The sequence below is a fragment of the Mycteria americana genome, chromosome 3 (assembly GCF_035582795.1).
Source record: "Mycteria americana isolate JAX WOST 10 ecotype Jacksonville Zoo and Gardens chromosome 3, USCA_MyAme_1.0, whole genome shotgun sequence".
NCBI classification, from domain to species: domain Eukaryota; kingdom Metazoa; phylum Chordata; class Aves; order Ciconiiformes; family Ciconiidae; genus Mycteria; species Mycteria americana.
In genome coordinates this window covers 122,550,382-122,575,523 of record NC_134367.1, presented here as the reverse complement: position 1 = coordinate 122,575,523, position 25,142 = coordinate 122,550,382, and the positions used below count along the sequence as shown (strand labels likewise).

Here is a 25,142-nt window from a genome sequence, read left to right as displayed (position 1 = left end):
CACAGGCTACAACATATTCAACACCCGTGTTAAATTCATCTGCTCCCGGAGCTGTGGCCATTAGAGAGGTGACCTGCATGGGTGACATTTAAGGTAAACTATTTAATTTCATCCAGTTATTTCATCATAAACCCTTTCCAAAGGGGTATGAGGACAGAAAAAAGGATTAAAAAAAAAAAATACTGGGCTGAAATACATTATAGGCATCCGTGCCCTGAAATCCCCAGTCACTCTGATAGACTCCTACCTGAGCCACCTCTATTAATGGGCAGATTTTAACACATTTTGGGTAGAGCGAGAACAACCTGCCAGTTATGGTTAGATAAAGTGGCTGAGGCTCCCGAGAAACTTTTCAACTATTTAAAAACCTCTCAAAATGTTTATTTTTAGGAGAAAGGGAATTCTCTTCTAGGCCAGCTATCAATGACACGTAAAAAATCCTCAGGAAACCAGAGCACACTTCCAATTTAATGTGAGCTCGGATGACACCGCCTTCTTAGAAATTAGCATTCTCCCTCCTAAGATTTCTAAAATAGCCATCAAAAACCCCTGCATTTAGGCTGCAATCTCTTTCTTCTGCTCGGAGGTGTACAATATTCCCAGGAACAAGAGACAGACACAACTATCAACTCTGCTTTGTCTCTGCAAAATGTTACAGGACAATCCGTGCCCTGAGCCTGACCTGCAGATGGCTCTTAAAAAAAAAAAAAAAAAAAAAATTCCCCATTCCAACTAGCTGCAACCAAAGTCTCTTCCTCACCAGCACCAAGAAAAAATAAAATCTTTTTTTTTTTTTTTTTAAATCACAATTTCAGGGGCTTGGCTGAACCAACCATTTCGAGTCTCATCTGCGGCACCACAGAACTGCAACTATTTATACAAAGCCAGCAAAGTATTACAATGAACACAAGGCCTGGGTGTTTGAGAGCCCGGTTTTAGAGGCTGAAATTGTAATTAAACTGCGAAGAGAAATGGACGCCAAGATTGGTCTTGACACTAATTACCAGAAAGAAAGACATTTATGCAAATTTACCAGAAGCCTGAACTTCAGCAGTACTGAAACGGAGGAGGAAGAAAGAGGGAGAGAGACAAAAATTACCTTCTCTAATTCCAACAGATGAAACCTTAATACTTGTATGGCTTGAATCATCTGCAAAGATACAAACAACACGAGTATTTATCTCATTTCTGGATTTGGGGATATTTCCCACAGCCGCCCCTGCTGCACTTTGTAGCTTGACTTTTCTCTAGTAGTAAATAAAAAGTTGTTTTGATTTATGGCAATAACACTAAAACTTAATAGCGGTGGCTTTGTGCGCTGTTTAACGAGAAGCGATCTAGAGTTAACCCAAAAAAAAAAAAAATCCCTATTGCGACGAAGCAACTAAATTATACGGATCATAAACATTTCTTTTAAAAAAAAAACCCTCTAAACACCATCGCTGGCTCCTCGCTTTGCGAACGCGGGAGCAAGACTCCTACAGTGGAGGCAAAATATTTGTTTATCCTTAAGGAAAAAAAAAGAAAAAGGCAAGCGAGAAAAGACCTCATTTTCCGTGAGTTAGCGAACGGTGCATCTCCAGCCACAGCAATCCTCTACGTTTCCCATCGAGCTGCTTAAAAGGTGCGTGGAGGGGCTGGCTGCAGCGTGGATAAATCCACGCTCCTCTTGGGCAGGCAAGCTCGCCATCAAGCCCGCAAGCTCCCCTTTGGATGGGGCTTTCTTTATGTATATCCTTATGGGATTTTTTTACTTCCACGCAATTACCGCACCGTATTTACTTGTAATTATAAAAATCATCATCCTCATAATTTAAAAAAAAAAAAAAAATCCACGTGAGAAATTTTCAATTTAGCACCACCAAACCACATCTCCAGAAGACATAGAAGTTAAAAAAAAAAAAAAAATAAATGGGAAGGGAAGGGAGGGTGGCGGGGTGGGGGTGGGGAGAGGAAGAAGTGTTGTTAACTCTTACCAAGTTATCCAGTTCAGGATTAGAGGAAAAGAGGGGTTTCTCTGCTCGGATCTAAATATAAGAAAGGGGAGGAAAGGGGGGAAAAAAAATAATAAAAAAGATTTGAAATATGGAAGCAGAAACAGCAGACGTTATTATTTCTTGCTTCATTACACTGTCGGGTCCATTATGTAACCTTTCGTGCAAAGCCCTGACTGCTGGATTTAGTGCATCGGCCAAACACTTGAACAAGTGAATCAAATACACCGAAAAATACCTACGGAGCTCCCCGGGCAGAGCCCCGGCCCGGCTCCCGGCAGCCGCGCAGCGAAGCTCCTGCCTGGGCACCGACCGCTCCGGTCAGCTCGCTTCTTTAGGGGGGCAAACGCCGAGATTTCCCCATTTTGGGGGGTTTGGTTGGGTTGGGTTTTCTTTCTGCCTCTTGCAGTAAGAGAGGGGGGAGGGGGAAACGCGCATCTTTATCTCAACAGAGACTTGTTTTTCTCGTTACGATTTTTTTTTTTTCTTCCCCCCTCTTTTTTTCTTTTACTGTTTCAACCCGGTTTTTGCTGACCTGTTTGGCGAACACTGCTATGTCTTCATTGAAAGACTCGGAAGAGCAAACATCGCCTCCCGCTACCCCGGGCTCCCTGGGTGTGCATGTAGCTAATTCACATTTCTCAAAAATCAGTGCTAAAAGAGGGAACAGGGGGTGTCTGAAAGAAAATACAATAGTCACACACACAGAGGGGAAAAAAAATATCAGAACGAAACAAAAACAAAAAAAAGCCCCCAACACAACAATAGTCAGTCCCGCAGCAGCGGGCCCGGGGAGGGGGCACCCACCGAGGGGGCTCCGGCTCCCCCGCCGCGCCCCGGCCCCTGCCCGCGGCCGGCCCGGAGCCCCGCATCTCCCCGGGCTTTCGGCGGTATCTGGCCGCAGAGATTGTTCATACAACCTTAGGACAAGCTAAGAATAAAACCCAAGCCGGTTCCAGCAGCCATTTTGAATTAACTTTCCTTGTCTTTAGGAAAAAAAAGAAGAAGAAATGAAAAATTTCTGGACGTACACTTCTGCCTTTCATGCTTTTAAATTCCCATTTTCCGCTGGAGGACTTGCTGGGAGCGAAGGGAGAAAGAAAAAAAAAAACAAAACCAACCACAACAAAAAACCCAGAAAAACAAAAAAAGAAACACCCTCCCATCCAAATGAAAAAAAAAAGAAAAAGCCCCTCTACCCACCCCCCCGACACCAAACAAGCCGACACACCGGCAGGCGCTGGCCAGCCGGGCTGCCTGCCTGCCTGCCTGCCCGCCCGCTGCCTGCCTGCCCCGCTGCCCCCCGCAGCTCCGCAGCCCCGACCCGCGGGGGGAACCAGGTGCTTTTGGGCTCTCCCAGCTTTAAAAGCCTCCCCGGGAGCAAGGCTGCCGTGTGCATCTGGCTCCCTCGGCCGTTTAATAATTTAAATAAATAAATAAGCGTGGGCACACACACACACACGTATATATGTATATTTATAACCGGGAGTTCATTTTTTTTTTCCAGGGCTTCATACTTTTTTCTTTTTTTTTTTTTTTTTTTGGCGGGGGGTACCGTACACCGCTGAGCTTTAACCAACCCTACAGATTTCTGATAAACCGATAAAGAAACCGAACGACGTGATTTTTAGGGGTTTTTTTTTTTCCTCCCCCTTCTCCTCACTGTTTGGAGAGTGATTTTAAAAGGCTCTTAAACTTCCCTTCAAACTCAAGACGGGCAGATGCGTTTTTAAAAGCATCTGCCGCCCACCGTAACCCATCAGCTCCCATCACAACGGCCTAGAAACTGCTTTGCAAGTTGCCGCATGGAGCAGCGTTCAATGCTGTCGAGTAAAAAGTTAAAAAAAAAAAAAAATTAAAAATCAAAAGGTAAAAAAAAAAAAGTAAAGAGAGTTGAGAGAAGCAGCTCTTTGACTTTTCTCCTTCGTAGCGCAAGGAGAGACCGACAAGGCGGAAAGTTGGGCGAAGCGCTCCAAACTCTCCCTGCTCCCAAACTCCGTGCAGAGATTTACCACCCGGCGCAGGTTGTGCCCGGGGATTATTATTTTCCTCCTCTTCCTCCTCCTCCTCCTCTCCTCCTCCTCCTCCCCGCGGCGATGCCTGCTGCCCCTCCAGCAAGCTCCGGCTCCTATTTTCCGGAGCCCCCGCGGCTTCCCGTGCCAGGGGGACCCCTGCCCTCTCTCCCCCCTTGTGAAAAATAATAATAATAATAACGACAAATTAAGAATACGGCCCTTTTCCGCGCAGCGCTCCCCAAGCCACCCTTCCTTCCCCATCCCGCGCAGGGGCAGCCCGGCCCGCGCACACCCCCTTCCTTCCCTCCCTCCCCGGTCCATCCCGCGCAGGTTGCGCGGCCGCGGAAGCCCTCCGCGGCACCTACCCGTAGATGGCATCTTTATCTCTCTTGAGGGCGTCGTTGACCGAGGCGCCCATGGCGGGGGGCATGGCGTTGGCGTGGGCGGCGTGCGGGTACTGGTGCGAGTGGAGCGGCGGCCCGTGGTTGAGGTGGTGGACGGGCTGCATGGGGCGGGCGCCGTGGGGGTCCCCGTACATGGTGGTGGGGATGCCCACCCCCTCCATGCCGCCGTAGTGGGGCAGCTCGTCGTACTGCGGGGCAGAGAGAGCAGAGAGGCGTCAGGGAGGGAGGCGGGCGGGGGGGGGGGGCAGCGCCCCCGGCAGCAGCAGCAGCAGCAGCCCCGCTCCCCCGTCCCTCTGTCCGTCCCCCCCGGGAGAAGCCGCTTCCCCCCCGCCCCCCGGGGTGCTCCGGGGCTCCGCGCCGCCGGTTCTCGGCTCCCCCCCCCCCGCCCTCCGCTCTCCGCCCCCGTCCAGCCGCTGGCCCCGGGGAGGGAAACGCCGCCCCGGGCCGGGGAGCAGCAGGGCTGGGCTGCTCCGGCCCGGCTGCCCGCACGACCCGAAATCCTCCCAGTCTGGGGCCGAGGAGAAATAATAGTAATAATAGTAATAATAATAATAATAAAAAAGCAAAAAAAACCCCAAACCAACCCCCTATCCCCAAGCCCCCCTTGCGAAGGGAAGCGGTTCACGAAGCCCGAGTCTCCCTCCGCTAAACTTTTCCCGCGGAGAAGAAGTCAGGTACCTCACCCAGCGAGGATGCAAAAAAGTTCAGCAGCGGCAACAACAACAAAAAACCAAACCCCAAGAGGAGCGGTTTTGGGGGTTTCCAGCAATGCCAGGCGAAGGCACTTTTAAAGCCGAAAGGCTGGAAACGTTTGCCCGGGCTCTCGGGATTTTGGGAATGCCTTTTTCTTTTTTCTTCTTGTTTTTTTTAAGGGTTTTCTTTGTTAAAGATTAAGGAGCGAAAGCTAACGCGGCTCCCAGGCAGCGGGGGAAACGGCCACTTTTCATCTATTAAAAGCGAAGGTGTGAATAAACACTTTTAAAGATCCCTGACACTTGCTTGGACCGAAAGAGTAAAAGGCAAGTTGTCAGCAGAGGAACTTTCTTTCCCACCCAGCGCTCGGAGAGGCGGCAGGCAAATTGGGCAAGAAAACTTCTTTCCAGGGCTTTTCCCCTTCCCCAAATCCCTGCTCGCCCGACTCCGGCTGGTTGTTTTCTTTTTTTTTTTTTTTTTTTTCTTTCTTCCCCACAAAACTTCAATTTAGGAGGTAGTTGGAAGCAAAAAAGGAGCTCGCATCCAAAATAGAAACAACAATACACATGGCAGTGCATGCTGGTAACCTCTAATTCAAATTAAAGTGACTTTCTTTTTAAAAGAGCTTTTTTTTTTTTTTTGCATATTGCACTGCACCTTTTGTGACCGAATATAAAAACAAGGGGGGGGGGGGGGGGGAAGGAGGAAAAAAAGAAAAAAAAGTTGTGTTTACTCCCAGCTAGAAGTTATCTTCCGAAAGTGAAGCTGCACATCATCACTAACACAGCAAAACGCTCAGAGACATGCACACATTCAAATATTTCAAGCACTGGTGACTTTAAAAAAGACATCGGTAGGACTAGAGCTACAAAACCAACAAATACAGAGGCTCGGACATATTCACTTACATGCCTGCATGTCATTAATGTATAGAAAGCTTGCCTTTTCCGTGAGAGATCCGGGATGGGGAGTAAAAGAGTCAAGAAAATATCAATATATACAGGTTTTAAGCCTACAAGTACAACTGATAAATCCTCCCGCTCCAGGACACACCGCTTTGTGCCCCCGGCTCCGAAGAGGAGGGGGAAAAAGAAAAAAAAAAAAAGAAACTTTTGCGCAGCGTCTCTGTCAGCCACGTTTCAATATTATTTCACATTTGAAATCCATTTTTTTTTTTTAATACGTACCCTTTGCGCCATCGGCCTGCTTGCTCCCTTCCTACTTCAACTTCTAATATATCCTCTTTAAGGCCAGTGTGAAAAGAAAGAAACGCGAAGTTCCCCCCCCCTCACCCCCCAAAAAAATGCAAAAATCCCTTAGCGTCGCCAGCAATGAAAGCAATCGAGTAAAATCTTCGGCTTGCTGGATCTCAGCGAAGCGATACGGTAACTCAGCATTAAAAAAGGAGAAAAAAAAAAATTAGTAGGGAAAAAAAAAAAATCAACTCTCCCTCCTTCCTTCCTTCTTTTTTCTTTCTTTCTTTCCTCTCTCCCTGTCTCTCTCTCTCTCTCCCCTCTCGTTTCCAAGACAGCAGCGGGGCGAAAGCAAATATCCTTTCCCCAAATCAGGGTGGTTTTTTTTTTTTCTTTTTTTTTTTTTTAAAGTGCCCCTCAAACCCAACTACCAAGTCTCATGGCTTTTTGCCACTCCGGCTGTCAATCACAGGCGAGGTTGTCAAGGTGGTGAATGACTGATGATGATCCGCTGCGTGTGCTCCCACCGCGCAGGACACCTCAAATGTTAATTTTCGAGCGCGCTCACCCAAAAAAAAAAAAAAAAAAAAAAAAAAAGGAAAAAATTATAAAAAAAAGAGAAAAATTAAAAATCGCGGGAGGAGGAGAAGGAAGAAGAGGAGGGGGAAAAATTAAAAATTAAAAAGGCTCGCTAACGCGCCGGCTCTCCTTTTATTATGGTTATTATGATGATGATGATGATGATGGGGGGGTTTTTTTCGCTCCTCCTCGGATCGCTCCTAATTCCTCGCCGGCGCCGGCTCGCTCTGCCCCTGCGCGGCCGCCGGGCGAGGCTGGCGGAGGCGGAGGCGGGCCGGGCGCGGGCGCGGGTGCCGGGCGGAGCGCCGCGCGGCGCGGGGCGGGCGCGGGGAGGAAGGGCAGCGGGGAGGGGGCGGGGGGGAGGCGCGCCGCTGCCGCCGCGGGCCGCGCGCTGCCGGGCGTCCGCCGCCGCCGCCGCCGCCGCCGCCGCCGCCGCCGCCGCACCGCCGCGGCGAGCGCAGCGCAGCGCCGGGCTGGAGCAGACTGCGGGAACCCGGAAGTAGTGGTGGCCATAACAGGTCGCGTCTTACACAATGCGCTGGGCGGCAGCAACTCCGCCACCGGCGCAGGGGGGCGCGCCGCCCGCCCCGCGCCCGCGCAGCGCCGCGCCCCCGCCCCGCTTGGGGAGGGGGGGGGGGTGTTGTGCTGGATACACCGCCCCCTCCCGGCCCTGCCCTCCGCCCCCCCCCCAGTGTGTCCGCCCCACGGGTGGGTGTGGGGGCGCTCCCGTCCCCTTTGTCTGCCGCCGCCGCCGCCCCGCTCCGCGCCCGCGCAGCGCCCCGGGGCCGCGCCGCCGCCCGCCCCTCGCTCCCCCGCCTGCCTCTCCCCCCCCCCCCCCCCCCGGCGGCTCCCCCCGCGGCCGCCGGCCGAGTGAGCTCACCCAGCCCCCGGCCGCCGCCGCCGCGCCGCCGCCGACCAATCAGCGCCGCGCCGCCCCGCGCCGCGCCCCCATTGGTCCGGGCGGGAAGCGGGGCTCGGACCGGCGCGCCGCGGGGGGGGGGGGGGGGGAGCGCGCCGGGGCGCCCCGGCGCGCTCCCCCCCCCCCGCCCTTCCGCGGCCGCGCTGCCCTGCGCGGGGTGCGCCCCCCACCCGCGTAGCTGGGGGTCCGCTGCCGTCCAAAAGCACAGCCATCCCTCCCCGTGGTCCCGCGGGCCCCCGCCGGGCTGGGAGCGGAAAGCTCGCCGTGTCCTTTCCTCCCCGTACCTGCGGGCCGGGCTGCGCGCAGCCCCGGCCGGGCGCTGGCGGGGAAAGCTTCCCCGGCCCCATCGCATCTCCTGCCCGGGGAAGCGGGGGGAAGAGGGAGAACCCCCGCCGCCCGGTAGCCCGGTGCGGCGGTCCCCGAGTGAGCTGCTGGGTGTGTGTGTGTGGCGGGGGGAGCGGCGGGGGGTTACTCCGGTAAAACCCCCGGGGCAGGGGAGAAGCCGCTCCGCTGCCGGGCGCCGGGGGTGGCGGGCAGCGGCGGGCAGCGGCTCGGGCCCCGCCGCCACGTCTCAAACTTCAGGGAAACCCGTTTCGACACCCCCCCCCCCTTTCCGCTAGGACCGGCCTTTTATCCCGGCGAGGGAAATAAAGACCTCTCAGGTAAGAGCCATTTTAATACACTAACCCCCACCCACCCCACGCGTCCGTGGTGGGAGCCGACCCACGGGCGTGGGGTTGATCTCTCTATCTATTTGCCCGGGGAACGGCGCTCGGTAGCGATTCCCCATCTCGCAGGTCTCTTGCAGGGGGAGGCTGCAGCTTAACTCCCAGAGCAGCAACCCCCTCCTCTCCCCATCCCTTCTTCCTTCCCCCTCCTCAAAAAATTAAGAAGAAAAAAAAACCTAAAAACCCCCCTTTTAAGCGTCTCTACCAGGCCTTTATAAGATTAATTCAGCGCAACCCAGCCTAAAACACTTTTACAATGTAATTACAGTCGTACAAATTGTTTGCCCAAACCTCATTCTGGATAAGGATTTTACAATTAGCAAACAGTTATTACTCTTAGGGCTTGCTGCGAGAAATTGGCGCTGCGCGCCTCTCCGCTTGCAATAGACCGGCCATAAAAAAAAGAGGGGGGGGGGAGCCTAATCCGGGCAGCAATTAATCATCTATTAAAAGGGAAAAAGTAAACGGACAGTTCCGCGCTGTCTCGGTAAACTCCCGCCGAGGCTGATGGGCTGCGCGGCGGCAGCGACCCGCGCAGCATCTCGCCCCGCTGCCTTTTTAGGCAAAGCGGCTCTTTTTGGGGTGGGTTGGTTTTTTTTTGTGCCAAAACTTGCTGTTTTGCAGGAATCTATTGACGCTTGCCCATCGCACGGTGGAAAGAGAGAGAGAGAGAGAGGGGAGCGTGGGGAGCGTGGGGAATGAGGCACGGGGGGGGAAGAAAAAGCAAAGAGCGAGGGGGGTTGCTGGGTGCCCGGGCCGGGCAGCGGCCTCGCTGCGGAGCGCGGTGCGCTGCGCGGCCCCGGCGGCCCCCCCGGTCCCGTGTCTCCCCCCCACGGGCCTTTCGCGGAGGGGTCCGCCTAGCTGAGGCAAAAAAAGGCGTCTGGGGAGCAAGGGAGCCTCCTCCACGAGGTGGAATCTGGGTGCATTTGCCTATCGGATAATAAATGAGGCTTTTAATCAGGCTGAATTTCCCAGCTTAAGGAAAGAATTAGTCATACCTAGGAACAATCCGATGTTTTCTAGCTGGCTTCCCTGCCGCCTTCCTAGCAGGGATTTTGGGGGGGGGGGGGGAGAATTAGCATCCAAGTGTGCTCTTTCATCATTAATATTGAAATTTGAAAACTGAAATAGGAACAACCAGAAGAGACAAATAAACAAGAAACCGCAGAAGAAAGCGTTTGAAGGGCGGCCGAGAGATAATCCAGGAATGCTTCAGATAAGGGGGGGGATGAGCGATACGTGCGGAGATACCCGAAAAATCAGAGCCTGATGAAACGGTTGGAAGCGAGATGGGGGGGAAAAAAGAAGCCAACCTGTTTAAAGACCTATTAAAGGACAGACCCACGGAGGAGGGGGGAAGTGATAATAAAAGGAGGTTAACTGCGAGGGGTTTAAGCCAGCAGACGAAGCGCAGCGCCTGGACTTTCGGGGCTTGTTTACTCCCTCCCGATTCGGAACACAAAGAGCGGCGGGTCCGGCCGGGCAGTCAGCCCGGGGTCAGCTGCTGGTACCGACAGCCAAGGGGCAAACCCGCTCGGGCCCTGGGTGCCGCCGGCAGCCCGGGGCGGGCGATGCGGGACCGGCGTCCCGGCCGCGGCGGCCCCGGGGAGAGGCGGGGAGGGGGGGATGTCTGTCCGCTCCCGCCCCACCGCCGGCCCTGACGTTTGCAGAAGTTATGGGGGTCTTTTATTAATTAAATGGAGGGCTTCGTAAAATATTCCCAATAAAATTTACGGTTGTCTTAAAACTTTCTAAACACCGCTATAAATTTTTTTTAATAAAATTAACTGGGAAATGAGTTACTGGCCGGGATTTTTGTCACTTCAACTTCTCTCCGGCAGCGGTGCCGGCGGAGGGGAGGCAAGGCAAGGCAAGGCAAGGCAAGGCAAGGCAAGGCAAGGCAAGGCAAAGCAAGGCACGCACAAAAGCAGCCTTTCAGGGACAAAAGTTTGCGGCGGCTGCCAGCTTTACCCCGCGGTGGCACCTCGGGGTAGCCCGGGCGAGACAGAGCAGAGCCCGACCTGAGCCCCTGCCCGGCGGAGCCTTCCCATTGCACGCTACAATTAGACGATTTCAGCCAAAAAATCCCCGGAATAACCCCAGAGCCCGGCAGCACGATAGTCTTGGGGTTGGCATTTGTGGTTTTTTTTTTCTTTAGGCGCCACAAGTTCATTTGTATTGCGGAAGCGCTGCTCCGCTCCGGTGTTTGCAGCGATACCTGTATTTAGCCCCGCTGCCTGCCCGCATTTCTTTACTCCCTGCCTATGCCAAGCCCTCTCCCTTTGCGACTGATATTACTATACTTCTCGTTGAATGAAATAATAATAATAATGATGAAAAAAATTGCTGGATAAAACTCTGGCTGCTTAATTAAAGAAAAGGAAAAAAAAAAAAAGCTGCCCGACTGTTTTGCATCTGAAGGATTGAGCTGTTGTGCCGTCTACTGGGCGACGGGGAAACTACAGCCAGAAATGCCGTCAAACTTTCTGCGGGAGAAAAGTACACTTTTCGGTGATTTGGAGGGGCCGGAGGCGCCGAATTTCTCGGTAGAAGCAGAAGAAAAGCTATTCCCGGACAGAAAAGCCGTAGACGCAATTATTATTTCCTTCGGTTCCACCTGCATAATTGTATAAAAACTCCACTTTTAAGCGCTCGGGATTTTATTGACTGCAGAGCGCGAAGCCATCAGCTGCATTAAGGGGGGGTACGGTAAAGATGGCTTGAGTTTCCCCGTGGGAGGCGGTTGGACATTAGCTAAATATGTGGGGGGAGGGAAATAAAAAAAAGAAGGGGGTAAATATTTGCAAATGGTTAAAAACCTTCTCCTCCGCCACCAGCCGGCTGCAGCCGTGGGGCAGCGGGAGCGCTCCCAGCCCGGGCAGCTCCCAGCCCCGAGGATGCTGGCGGGGGGAGCAAAGGCAATCGGCTTGGTGCCTCGACAGCAGCCGGAGGGGGATTTACGCCAGCACAGCCTTAGTCTCGGCTTAAACGAAGCACACACGTTGCCGTTTTCAGTGCCCGAGCCTTTGCCCGTGCCCGAGCCGCGGATGCTCGCAGGCAGAGGCAGCCAGGCTGGGTGATTCCCCTCTCCCCTCTCCCTGCCCGCTCGGCTCTCCGCTCCGTGCCGGCGGGGATGCTCTCCTCCAAAAACCAAAGTTCAAGAAGAGATGCAGAAAAAAAAGGTTTTTTCGGTTTTGTTTAAAAAAAACCAAAACCCACCTTTAAAAAAAAAAAAAAACAAAACAAACCACGAACCCTGGACTTTCGCGGGACGAGAGGCGCAGCGGGGCTGTGAAATGCAAAGCCTTTGTCGTGCTTACAGAGAGTGTCAGCAGCCGACTGTACGCGTAGATAAAAATCTAGTCGTCTACGTGAGCTCAAAGGAGTTTTTTAAAGCCAAGATCTCTAAGCGTCTCTTCTGAAGCCACACATATGCACGCACGGAGCCTAAAAAGCCGGAGACACCCACGTAGCTGAACAATAGGGGTTTTAAGTATGTTAAATGAAGGTATAAGCAAACCCCTCTGCCACTTGTAGCCGACCAACTCCGACGGCTCTCTGCCTTCGGAGCCACTTGCCAGAGTTCAACAGAGGGTGACATTAGCCTAAAATATTCGATACCTTTTTTGCTAGAGACTTTCCCCACTTCTTCTGGGCTAAGCTCAGCTCCGAGCTCGTCTCTGCGGGTAAAATTGCTGCCTTTGAAGGAAAACGACAACCTGCCTGATCTTTTATCAGCAAGGGACTACGGATACTTTCCTAAAGCGCATAAAGTACTTTCCTAAAGCACGTAAAGCAGAAATTCAATGATCCCGTGCCCCGGGTATAAAAAGTTGAACGCCCCTCTTCTAAAGAGTCGAACGAAGTATCTTACCCTTGTAAATGAGCCTGAAAGGACTTGCGACATAGTACGAGAAGCACATTAGCGACTAACAAAATAACACTCCAATTTCAAACCACAGGGAATTGAACATTGGTATCTGACAGTACCTCGGCTGCACTAGAGCAAAGCGGAGTTTTGTCAGAGCCTTTCCATTTGGTGTTTTCCTCCAAACTAATTTTCAGTATTGCTCCATTCCTATTACCTAACCCCGTATTCAGCTTGGCTAATGAGCCCATTACAGAACTATTTCGCCTTGCCTCTGATCCGATTGCAGAGGATGGGCATTAATGGGCGCGGGGATCTGGGGTTGTTAAGCACGGTGGGACGGGAGGAAGCCGGGGGGCTCTCTGAAGGCTCGGGCTTGCCCTTCAAGCCGCGGAGATGGCTTTCTGCGAACGACACCATCTGGGTAAAGTTGGGTATAAATCACCCACGCTTTATAAATTACAAATATAAAGGAAAATCAGGAGCAAAGCTCTGTGTCCGCCGGGGCGGGGCGGGTCGCGCAGGGGCTCGGGGCGGCCCCGGGGGAGGGCGGGCGGCGCCGGGAGCTCCCGGGACCCGCACCCAGCCCGGCCCGGCCCCGCCGGACCCCCCAGCCCCGGCCCCGGGCACGGACCCGTGCTTGGGCGTGCAAGGGGCCGGGGAGGCAGGGGAAAGGGCCAGGGTCCCGGCACCCCCCCCCCAAGAGTTACCGGCTGCCCGCAGCTCCCCCCAGGACAGCGCAACCCGCCGCTATCTGCATCTGCGGGCGCATTATCATAGACTTCTGCATAATTGCATATTGACTTTACTAAATGGAGCCGCAGAGCTATTTAAACAGCTCTCTCTCCCACCCGCAAACAATTCTCTCGGCAAGGAACAAAAAAAAGAGAAAAAAAATAAAGGGCTGCCAAAGAGCTTCAAGTTGCTCTTGCTCCTTCGTTTTGCAGCGTTTATTAGGGCACAAGCGGGTCATCTCTGCGCGGTTTGGACCCGGGTTGGTGTGCGAGTGCAGGCAAGCAGAGGGGATCTGCGGGAGAGCGTGTGACAGCCGGGATGGGTGGCTGTCATTCACTTCGGGGTCTTATAGGTGAGCATGTGGACGTATGTGTCTCTCTATTTCTGAGCTCCCTTGGACAATTTTTGGGCAGCTATGACGGCCGTGAGAAAAGCGTATGTGGGTATGCGTGTGTGTGCGCACACGAAGGACCGCTCTGAGGACAACTTAGGAAGAAACCCTCCTCGCTAACCATTTTTAAAACCTCCCTTGGAGGAGAGGCACTCAAACGCGGCGTCCCCCCTTTCCCTACGCCTCCCCAGTCACAGCAGTGCCACGCAAGCCACGTCAGCCCCAAACCACAGAGCCGGGCTTCGCCTCCGAGGACAGGAGTGCTCATCCTCTGCCTGTGCTGCCCACCGCTTTGCCGTCCCCTCTCCGTCCTCCCCACTCGGAGGTCAGGGCAGAGGCAGCCGCCCTTGCCCTTGAGCCTTGCAGGGGAAGGCGGCCTCCTCCCGCACCAAGGCCGGCTCCCCAAGGCAGCAGCTGTGAGAAGCAGGCAGGGAGGAAAAAAAAGTGAAGGAGAGAAGGAGGGGGGGTCGGGGAGGGAGGCGGTGAAAGCTGCACTTTCCTCCGAGCAGAGCAAGCGTCCCCTCGGAGGGGCCCCAGCCCCAGGAGCTGCCTCCCGAACCCTGGGCCTCCCACATGGCAGCAGCAGCATCGCCTCCCCCGCGGCCCCGCAGCCACGGTGAGGGCAGCCCCGCATCGTGGCTCGGCCCCCGGCTGCTCCCCGCCGGCCTCGTGGGTCTGTGATGAGGGGCTGGCAAGATGTGCGGGGACCGAGTCAGGCCCATGCGCTGGTTTCAGATGGGAAACTCCGACGGCTCGGGGATTCGGAGCATCCTGCACGATGACGTGACGCTAACGGTCATTTTGTGTGGCTTGTTTAAAGGGTTCATAGAAAGATCTGCAGGGATCTGCAGTTGTCAAAGGGAAACCCCAGTCAGAAGAATCCACTGAGATGCATCAAGAGAGCGTTTTCTTCCAGCTTACCCCACCGATCACTTTTTTTCCTTGAGGATGTTAGCTTTGCTTGAGAAGCTGTAATTGTACTTTAAAGAAAATGCTCTCCTGCTGTTATCTTCACTAAGTCGTGGCAACAGGACAAGAAATCAGATAGGAACCCAAACTCTGGAAAGGGAGGTTTTTTTTACATGGAACCAGGGAAACATCTAGTAGAGCAATCAGCTATGCTCTCCTCAACTGCAATATTATTTCCTTGCATTTAGTAGACTTCAGATCAATCGAATACTCTGTATTTTAGCTAAGAAGGCTCTCAGCATGCTTTGAGGGGGACTATCCCACCATTCAACCTTTCAGTTCAATTTTCCAAAGATATTTTGCTTCTTTTCTCAACACTACAGTAACCATCGTCCACACAAAATTTGGCACCTAATTCCTGCCAGAGATATAAACCATCTTTAGCAAACGTGGGCAGTAAGCCACACTTCAGGAGTCCTCTACCGGCCCAAGTCTCGTTGAAAGTCATCTTTTGAAAAGGGTTGTACCTTTCTGAAGGTAGATATCCATCGTAGCGCACGTAGACATGACCAAAGTAGCTTTGAACCTCTCCGTTGTGGAGCCAACAAAAGCACGTCAGCAGGCTCTGCCCACCCAAGCAGTTCGCAGGGGATTTTGGGGACACTGAATTCTTTGCCTCACCCCTCTTTTTCCCTCAAAACACCGCTTTTATGCCTCTCTGGATGCAAACAGGAGCAGAATGGAGTCAAGTTTTCTGAGATGCATTTACCCCCCGTCAGATAAAGGTGAACCATGGAGATGCACTAGCCTGGCTATCGCTTCGGTCCTCCTCTCCATTTCTACCGTCCCTTTTAATTTGATCTTGCTTGAGTGCACCCCCTGAAAGGAGACCGCTCAGCCAAACCTTGTGTGATGGCTTGCGGCATCAGGGTTGCCACCATAGCAGACGAACATCTTACGAGCATGTGTGCGAGACGGGAAATCCTCATTCCACAGCCAGAGCACTTGAAGTACAGAACGTTTTCAAGGGACTCGACCAAGAAACTACGTGGTGGTGCAAGGAACAGAGGTGAGATACTCTGCCTCTCAGGCCTCTGCATGAAGACAAGCTGTTCCCACCCCTCTCTTCATTAACTCATAAATAGCAACCCTGGACCTTGCCCAGATCTCTCCCCCCACAGAATTTAAATTATTTTTGCCATATCATCCTAGATCATATATCTTCTTTTATGTTTCCAAGTTGAAGTTTATTATAGTTTATTATAGTCGTCTGCATTGCTGATCATTTGTAACCCTTTCTATTATTCTCCTGTCCTTGCTAGTATTTGAAATGCTTCTTCCTTTGGTCCTCTTTTCAAATTTTATTACCGTACTGCTCACCCCATTTTCCCACCAAGCCCATTCTGCTTCGCTTTTATTCTCGCCAAAGTTGAGGCTGCTGCTGCTCCTTCTCCTTTGCTGTACAGCACCACCAGATTAATTTTTTTTCAGCCTTTTCCATACACACTACGCCTCTCTGTTGATGAAGAGACCCTCACCGGGTTTCACCAGCGCCAGCCACGTTGTCCTTGCCATTAGTGTTACATTTCTAGTTATTCTTGCTTCTTCCCAAAGCCTTTGAAGTCGTGTAGAGACAATTTGATTCATTAGTACGCTCAGTCTTGCAGTAACTCTAGCTTCTGCTGTAGTTTCTGTATTAGAAGCACATGTTGGGTCTATAAGTTAGGGGAAAGCTCCACTGTCTGACTTCCCTACACAGTTCAAATTCTGCTTTAAAAATCTTTGCCTCGCTGAACTCGAGTGGCTGGTGGCTTTCTGCCCTGGGTTTCCGTACCTGATAATGCTGCATCCTCCTCCCTCCCTCCCTACTTGGACGACAAACTCTTGTGAGCAATAGGCTTTCTCTTGCTGTGCATCTCCAGACTGGAAGGTTTTATGACAGTTGCATGTATTTGCAGTACTCTTCACAGTTTTTCAGAAGAGCTACAGTTATCCCGAATATTTCCTTACTGAGACATCACTTAGCTTCACGTGGGCTGAGATCCGCTGGCAGCACTCTTCACTAGATGTCCTTACAGCACCTTCGTTGGCCTGTTGGGTCGGGAGGCAGATAACCGCCTCATTTCTTCTTCTGGCCATTGGGATGTTCGGCCAGGCTCCTCCATGAGGGACACCTGAAAGGATCTCTTGCCTTCTTGACTCAGGTGGCTCCTCCCAAAGCCATTCTCAGAAAACAACAGTGTGGGCATCAAAGATACACAATGTGGCTTGACACACATTCCTTGCTTAGTCTTCCTGTGCTGTCCTTTGCCTCCACAGAGCGTGGCTCCTGGGTCTTCACCTCCTTTGATTGCTTGTTCACTGCCTGGTGGGTTTGTGTGTTCCTCCAAACGCATGATGAGACCACCACAAACAGCCACTAACTCTCAGACGAACTTTACCTCATCAGCATATTAAAAAACCCAGAGTTTTGACTAAGAGACCTCCTAAGAAAACTCCACCACAGGACCACTTGTTGCTCTGGGCATGTAGTTTATTCCATTCCCTCTTTCCAGTGCTTTTTCTAAAGCTCTTCTTACCTGCCTGTCTCTTAATATAGATTTTGTTTAGGAAGCCAAGCCTGCCTGCCTCATGTTTTCCCTTGGATCTGTTCCCTGCTCCTAGCCAAGGTTGCCTATGGATCGTGCTTTGAAGTTCTTCTGCGACACATTGGCTGCACTCAGTGACTCTTCCCTCGGCTGACGTCACCTTGGGGGTCCCTCTCCAGCGGGCTGAGAGTCACATTGCCTCCACTTGCTTTGATCAAAATGAAATCCATTTACAAGCGCCTGACGAGCCGGCACAAACAGGCCCACAGGTTTCTAGCCAAAACTAGCCGACATAAAAATATCCCGGCTTTAACTTCGGTCAGGTCCTTAAACTAGCTAAAATGAGGCAAAGCCCAGAAGAAAAAACATCTAATTTCAATTTATGAGTAGTTTCTGTTTGTTTAGCTCAAATGAATCCCTCATCATCAATTAAGCAAAATCAATGTAAGATCAGTTTAAATCAAAGTGAGTGTCCATACAGGGTTTTATCTCTGTATTTTTAAAAGTTAATCTAAAATTACACTTCAAATCGCTTTCCTGCTTGGAAAAGGCCCGTTTCTAGAGACCAGCTGGGCCCTGATTACAAATGGTGTTCAGCTCCAGCAGGTCTGGGTGAAGATGGTGGAAGCAGATGGATCTCAGCGATGCTGGAAATCAGACTCAATCCCAGCACCTACGGCGATTCAGCCTGCATGGCCTTCAAACCCCGATAAAACCTGGCTTTCAATTGCTGTTCCAATGAGCTGAAGCGGGCGGTCTCTGTGTTAGAAAAGTTCATTTTTCTTTGTGATTATATTGTGAGGCTCTGCTTGTGTTTGCTAAGTTGTTTTCTTGAACTCAATAAGCACAGCAATCATCTAGGAGTGAAAATGAGGGGTTTCAGCCCAGAAGATTACCATCCACTTTACTAAGTTTTCCCCTTTCACGTATTTATAACTATAGAGGGCTATGTTTCGGCAAATCCTCTTCAAAGGGAGGAAGGAAAGAGGGTGTTTGCAGCCAGGCAACTTTGTATAATCCATCTTTTCTTTAAAATCTCAAGACCTACCGCAAGGAGGACAGGCCCAACCTCGGACAAGTTGTAGAAAACACAGTTTGAAATAAAATACGTTTGAAGCGTTAGGGAAGTAGTTTCTCTATGTGCTCAGTTCTTCGCTTCCCACCCATTTCCCAAACAGTTTGCTCCGGCATCCCGAATCCATGCATATGCCAGATGTGCGCTGGCACTCACACACACACACCAGCTGTGCCCCAGCACGCACCTTCCTCCCTATGCAAAGCCACCCATCGCCTCACCGGCTTCTCACCCGCAGAAGGGGGATAGCTTGAATTTGTTTTGATATTTTCTTCTTTTGATTGTTTTTCGTCTTTGCTGTTGAGCCTGTCATTCAGTTTTGCTGCCACAAACGGTTAACCCCATAGTGGGAAGCTATTAAATGCTCCCTGAAGGTATTTGGTTGTATCGCTGCAGCCTCTGGTTTTGAAGCCCAGGGTTTTTTTCCCCTCCCTAAGACCCGCAGAAATGATAGATTATGAAATACCTCTGGGATTACTGGCAGAACTATTACCTTGCTGAAAAGAGGGTGCAGGCTTTCACGATGGGAAGAAAGGTCTGGAATAGAGAGAATTTGAGCTCAGGCATCACAAGGCATCAGATAACCAACCTGGTCCCTTCACTTTTGCACCCAGTGGGATCTTATTCCCAGACTGGTTTTATGTCGGCACGGGGACGCAAAGGCAGAATTTACGTCCGCCAGTGTGCATTAACTCCTGTTCTGACCAGTACTAATTATTGCTAATTATGTGGGACAGTGTTAATTCTTTTAGCAGCGTTACCGCTGGCCTTACACTTCTGAAAGTGCCTTTGGGTGAGGTAGCTTACTTTGAAAAGATATATATGAGGGGAATAAATATAGAGTAGCTAATACACCGTAAATTTACACCACTGGATAGCAAGCTTTAAAGTCTCTAAAACGCAGAGGTCTCTGGGCACGAAGACAGACAAACCCTTGAGTAAGAACTACTCAATAGAAAGGGTGGCAGGATCACCCTGTGTGATCTTGGGAAAGTAATTTTGATCTGGCATTTCTCTTCTGTAAAATTGGAAAAATAATATGTCCCTAACCCTCTCAGGGGTATAATATTTATTTTCTCTGCCTTGCCAATCATTCTCTTTGCTTTTAAAAAATATTCTCCAAACCCTAATTGTTTTTATGTGTTTGCAGTATAAGACATAAAAGACATAAAACCATCATATTTTTCTATACTGTATTTTCCCCATTGTGTTGTACTGTTACCACGAGCACTTTGCTGTGCAGAGGCTTGGCTATTTGCTGAGAGGATGAATTAAGACATCTAAAGTGCTTCAGCATCTTGGCTGAGTGGCACCGCAGAGCTGGAAGGTATCATTAGGCCAAATGGCTCTTTTCTGTGGGAGTGAGAAGCCCAGATTTTTCAATGGATTAAGGAAAACCCGTTCACGTTCCCCTGTGCCCTCCATCCTGCAAATATAGGGCAGGAGGCCATGCCTTTGAATCACCGAATTCCCTTCACTCCCTTTGGTCCGGGCGTTTCTCTCCTGACTTGGATGTCAGGGTCCAGCCTGGGAAGTCGGGAGACATCGGATGACCCTGGTCCATGCTGGTGTCAGCATCTCTGCAGTTCAGCTCAGTATATCTCCTTCCAGAGTCTGCACAGGCATCATTAGGGCCCAGCAACATGGTCCTGGATGGTTTTGTTGATGTCGCCATCTCCTTCAGCACGAATGCTGTAAACTGGGAGGCTTTGCTGTTAGATCCACTAATGTTTAGTCCCTTTGACCCCTAGCAAGGGGCTGGTGCCCACCAGTCTGTCAGATCCATGGAGAAGGGCCAAAAAAATATAGCAGAGGATCTGGCTCATTCATCATTAAATGGTTAAGTGGATCCACGAGGATTCCCAGCTCTCGGAAATTTTTCTTAGTGGCAGGTCATGGTGTGCCAGTGTCAGGGATGTGCTAGTGCTGACAGACGACCGATGTTTCGAAATCTGCTGGTGAAAGGCTGACTTGGTACCCTGCCAGGCTGCACGAGCGGCAGCTCCTCCATGTAACCGGTGTATGGACCGTGCCAGGCTGCCTCCGCCTCCAAGGGTTTCCCATCTTTGGATGGGACCTTTGCCCACGAGTCCCTTCTTCAGTCTCACCAGCAGTCGCTGATGTTTTGTCTGCTTCTCCCATCGCTGGCATTTCGTTGCTGCTGGCTTTTCCCCGGTTACTGAGCGGATGGTCCGGGTAGACGTGGCAGCGCAGTGCTGAGAGCCTGCTCCTGCAGCATTGGTGCACTGGTGATCTCTGGGGCTTCTGAAGCCACCCCAGAGATGATCTCCATATCCATAGCTCCTAAAGATATCCCAAAGAGATGCTTCCCCCCTTCCCCTCCAGAAGTGGTAGGTTGGAACACCCTTTCCCTGGCATCACTCACCACATTGGAAACACTTATTCCAGCCTTTCCCACTGCTTTCGCAGCAATGCCCGTGTCAGGCTCGGGGGTCTCCAACCTCAGGCAGGCTGCCTCTTCCTCAGGCTCCTTTCTCCAGGGCCTGTGTACTATATTTGGGCTTGTTTTCATCCTTTCCCTGACCATTCGGCTATTTGGAAGCATTTTTCTGAGTGTTTCTCTCAACAATATGTCCAGTAAGCTAGAATCAGATGCACCACAAATGTTTTTTTAACTGTCATCTTTTATATCTGCAGATGGATGCCAAGGTTCTTGACTCTGCATAAAGCAATTATCCATCTGCTTTTCGGTTTTTTTAGGTGAAAGAACAGGAGCCTTGTTTGTCCGATGACAGTAGGACGCAAACATGCATCAGTGCTTTCAGTGGCCTGGATGTTTGGCTGTCTCCTCTGCTGCCCTCCCCTCCTCCTTTTACAAATAACAGGCAACATTTGGCCATTGCATTCAAATTGAACTTTTGTACTCACTTCTCTCTTAATTCCTAAAATTTTAGGCTTAATAACAAAAAATAAGGCAGGGAGGTTGCATTTTTTATCAATTTATTTCCCTTTTCCACTTTTTCCTATCTGCCCACGACACTTCCTCGCAGCAGCTCCCTGCAAACCAGCACCTGCAAAAAGGCTCAGGTGAGGGAAATGGGACGGCTTATTCTCTCACTTCCCCCGGTTTTAACTCACTTATAATTGTACCGACTTCAGCAGAGCTGCTCTGATTTATGGGGCTGTAAGCGGTGGGACTGCTGTCTGTCCTTTCCTACTCCCTGCCGGAGAGCTGGGGAGAGACAAGCAGCTTCCAAGAGGCTCGCTGGTTCGTGTTCATTAACAGCAGCTGTCAGACAGCTCTCGCCGAAGCTCCATGTCCTTTCAAAACCATCATGGCTTTCTACTTCACATAGAAATATGCAGCAGTTTCGTTTGTATAAAACCTGCATGAATAAAAATTTAATCTAAGGCTATCACTGCTCTAACAGCAATAATTTCTCTTAAAGGCTGAACACAAAGAATGCTAAATACTGTCTATAAATAAGACTGTATTTAATAGAGGAGAGAAGTGATTTAATAAGCTTACTGGTAAAATCTTCCCTGCCATTTTCAGCCCCAAATGTAGGTCTTTTTTCCTGAGCAAAACTGGCTTGCTACGAGGAGAACTCGGGCCCCAGTAAACTGTGATTTTTTAAGGTGAAGTCATTCAACTCAAGCTTTCCTTTCCAAAAGGAAGAGGAAAAATATCTACTTAAAGGAAATATTAGTTAATCAGAGGACATCCCTTTCATAATAGAAGCTACTATGGGATTTAAAAGCACATTCTAATTATAATAGTTCCCTAATTATCTGCCTAACATCTCATTTTTCTGTCTAATCCCACTTTTAATTATATAGTACCTTTTTTTGCCCATCACGCAACTGAAGTACTCTATTTTACTGAAAATAAATCCTTTTAACTGGCGATGTCAGAGAAGAAATATTGTCACTGCCCCCTGGAACGTGCACGCTGTCTGGTAGGGAAATGCCTTGCCAGTGGTTTTGGATACAGCGCCTGGATGTGCCCTTTAGAAACTGTCTCATTTAACGCCTTGCAGGTTTTCTCAAGCGAGAGAAAACGCTCTAAACCACACGGCTCTCTGCAAACGTGTCCGGCCGCAAAAGTTTTCAAGCATTTAGCTTTGTTTTTCAAACTCTTGCGGCTTGGTCCCCCTTCCACCGACGTTCGATGGGATCCCCGCCACCGGCTGATGGTGGAATAGGATTTGGCCTTTGAACCAAGCCAGCATGTAATTTGCAGAACGGAAGCAATATTTGAGCTATGTTATCTATGAGCATCTGGTCATCAAGATCTTGCTTAGCGATTAGTGAGCCGAGAGGAAGCCCTATGGAGGGGGGAGAGGAAATCCCGCACGCGGGGTTCCCATTTCCAGCCCCGCCACGGGTTTCCTGCCCTATCCTTGAGCGAATCCCAGCTCTCCGCTTCCCCAGAATAAAAAAAGAATTACCCTTCAGGGGTGTTGTCAGGCTTAATGGATGTTTATAAATCACTCGAACAAAAGGTGCTACGTCAGTAAAAAGTACTCTTCCCGATGATTATTCCAATGCTCATTAAAATACATTTTGCTCCTTCCTTTCCCTTGGCTTGTGTGGGAGGCAACTGAAAGATTTAGTCTTTGTGGGAAAGCGAGAGAGAGCGAGTGCTTTCCTTTGGGTGTGGGAGCGGCAAGTTTAGAGAGTTACGGACTTTTGGCACACAGGTAGGGTTTCATCCAAGGCTTTTCAGCTCCCAGCCAGGCTGCAAGCTTCGACAGACCTGGGGCTGGCAAGGTCCCTCCAGGAAGACAAGCCAGGGATTAATGGTACCAACCCCTGCTCAAATTTGCATGTATCATTTCCTTAGCGTTGCTCCCGTTGGACATAGGGACCATCCTTTAGTGAAAATTATTCTTAATGTGTATTTAAGCATTAAAAATGAATATGTGTGCGTGATAAAACTTAGGGAATAATTTATAAACAGCTAACATAACACGAGATACGGAGTACTTGGCTGCCCTGCAAACCTGTCCAAATGTCTGTACAACCCTAGGATGCTTCTTCCTTCATGGATGTTTCATTATGTCTCGCTGACCCCTTCATGGTGGTTTGGTCTGCCAGGGTCTGCTGGCATTTCCAGGCATTAAAAGCTGAAGAAGATCTGATATATCTTCATACTTCTTCATACTTTTCACTGCATCGGACAGCAGCTTGGCATCTGAGCTGGCAGTCTAGACGCAACATTTTTCACCCTCCGCAGCTACCTAAAGCTGCATATACGACCGCCTACCCTCAAACAGCATCCACAATGAAAGATAACGTTTTTTTTCTGTCAACTTCTGGATCAGCAGCATTAGCTCTGGATATGAAAAGTATGGATTTCCTGGTGAGGAGTTTTTATCCAAAATGCAAAGAATTTCTGGGCAAAAAGCCGCTGACAAGTAATAATTATTACTGTTTCTAATTAAAGTGCTCTTACTTGCTCCTATTAGAGTTTTTAAAAGATGGGAGGTGCTTCTGCGGGGCACGGTGACTGCTCCCAAATACAGTCCTGTCCACTCACCCTTGCGCTTGTCACATAGTGCATTGGTAGTAACCCCTCCACCACCATTTTGACTTCTCCATTTTTCCCTCCCCTGGGGGATACCTTTTCTGTCGTGTCCTTCCTTTATAGCAGGCAAATCCTCCTTGCCACTACAGACAGCTGCTGGGATGAACTCAGCCTCCTCTAGCATGGAGGACCGCAACAACACGGACTGGCACCTTTTGCTTCTCCTTTGCAAAGGCTGAACGGACGGTGCAAAGCGTGAAGTGGGGGTGAGTCAAGCTCCATGAATTTTTGTCCTCCGTGCAAGCCCAGTCTGATCCTGACCATACCCCAATCTTTGCTCTATACCCATTGGCAGGTGAGAACTAGGCTTGGTATCACCTTGTGCTCTATGCTCAGCCAACCTATGCTAGGTTTCAAGTCTTCCTCTTTTATTTTATTTTTTTATTTTTTTTACTTTTGCAGCTGGTGCCTTTTTCCTTCTGGTACCTCTGTGCCTTCCTTGCATTCCATGTTCATGTGTTGTCTGACCCGTGTTCCTGCAGGTCTTGAGGTGGCCTTCAGTGCCTGCCCCTCTCTCATCCAGGACTTGGACGTGACACACAGCAAGGAGCTGGAAGAAGGGGCAGCACTGTGTCCATCAGAGCCTTCCTGCCCTCCTCTTCTTCCTCCCGACTTGTCTTCATCCACTGACCACTGTGGCATGCACCGACTCTACCTTCTCCCAGCATGTGGAAAGGGATTGCTTTCACTCAAATGTTGCCTGGCCTGTTCTTCTTTAAGTCCCCCAAGTGAGCAGCAGGGCTGTGCAGCCTGTGAAAACCTAGTCCTCGGCTGTTTGCATGCCTCATCTCACCCCTCTGCAAGAAGGAGCTGTAAGACCCCACGCCTTGTCCACCACTCTCCCCGACCCTCAAATCTGACAACTTTAAACAAAAAGTGCTCTCTTTGTACAAATAGGCGTTAATAAAATTAGCCCACTTGGTTCACAAAGCGAAGGGCAACTTGAACTTGGGAAGGACGAAGGCTTGTAGATGATATTACTGATAACTAAGCAAGAGAAACAATAGATCTTCCTCCTAACACTACCTTGCTATGGCCAGTAAGGATATGGTAAGGACTGCTGCAGGCTCATCTGCTGCTAGAAATCAGCCCCCACGTAACGCTTATCTTTGTGTAGAAGCCTCTGTCCTAGAACATTGAGACCTAACAGCATGGTCCCACAGCTGCCACTTGTCTGGAGCAAGGCTCAGATCATGCTCTTCACAGATCATAACTAGAGCCGCAGCCAAACTGTAGATGCAAAAGAGCCTTACATGGACCAGTATCTTCTGCTTAAAGCTCCAAGATACACATGGCTCTGCTGGGGTGTGGTGGGGACACAGAGGCAGGTACAGCAGACCCTGCAGCAGCAGGTTCTACAAAATCAGTGAGGGCATGGGCTGAAAATGGAAACCACTGGCTTTTTTTATGCTGAAACTGCCCCCTTCACCCCCACAGCTTTCACCCCAAAACAACAGTGGAGGAGCTGGTCCTGCTCAAGGACTCCTCCTTTTCGTCTAC

The 25,142-nt window shown here is 50.6% G+C and overlaps 1 protein-coding gene and 1 long non-coding RNA gene across 6 annotated transcripts in view; one reads left to right on the top strand and one right to left on the bottom strand.

Moving 5' to 3' along the window:
- The window catches only part of MEIS1 (Meis homeobox 1), a 110,377-nt gene extending 103,208 nt beyond the window's left edge, over positions 1–7,169 (bottom strand). The window contains exons 1-5 of one of the 5 annotated variants that reach the window (XM_075496858.1): positions 6,294–7,169; positions 4,375–4,601; positions 2,530–2,671; positions 1,977–2,027; positions 1,100–1,150 (exon numbers count right to left, since the gene is read on the bottom strand). In XM_075496858.1, the coding sequence (XP_075352973.1) occupies positions 1,100–1,150; positions 1,977–2,027; positions 2,530–2,671; positions 4,375–4,601; positions 6,294–6,305 (483 nt within the window). In that variant the 5' untranslated portion in view covers positions 6,306–7,169. The remainder of the gene's footprint in view (positions 1–1,099; positions 1,151–1,976; positions 2,028–2,529; positions 2,672–4,374; positions 4,602–6,293) is intronic. The other 4 variants (XM_075496855.1, XM_075496859.1, XM_075496856.1 and 1 more) reach the window with 4 other exon arrangements.
- A 752-nt stretch (positions 7,170–7,921) lies between these two features.
- On the top strand, positions 7,922–24,355 carry LOC142407389 (uncharacterized). The gene is made up of 4 exons (XR_012774920.1): positions 7,922–8,459; positions 20,813–21,139; positions 23,709–23,848; positions 24,125–24,355. It is a non-coding gene; the product is annotated as an uncharacterized LOC142407389 (long non-coding RNA).
- The last annotated feature ends 787 nt before the right edge of the window (positions 24,356–25,142 follow it).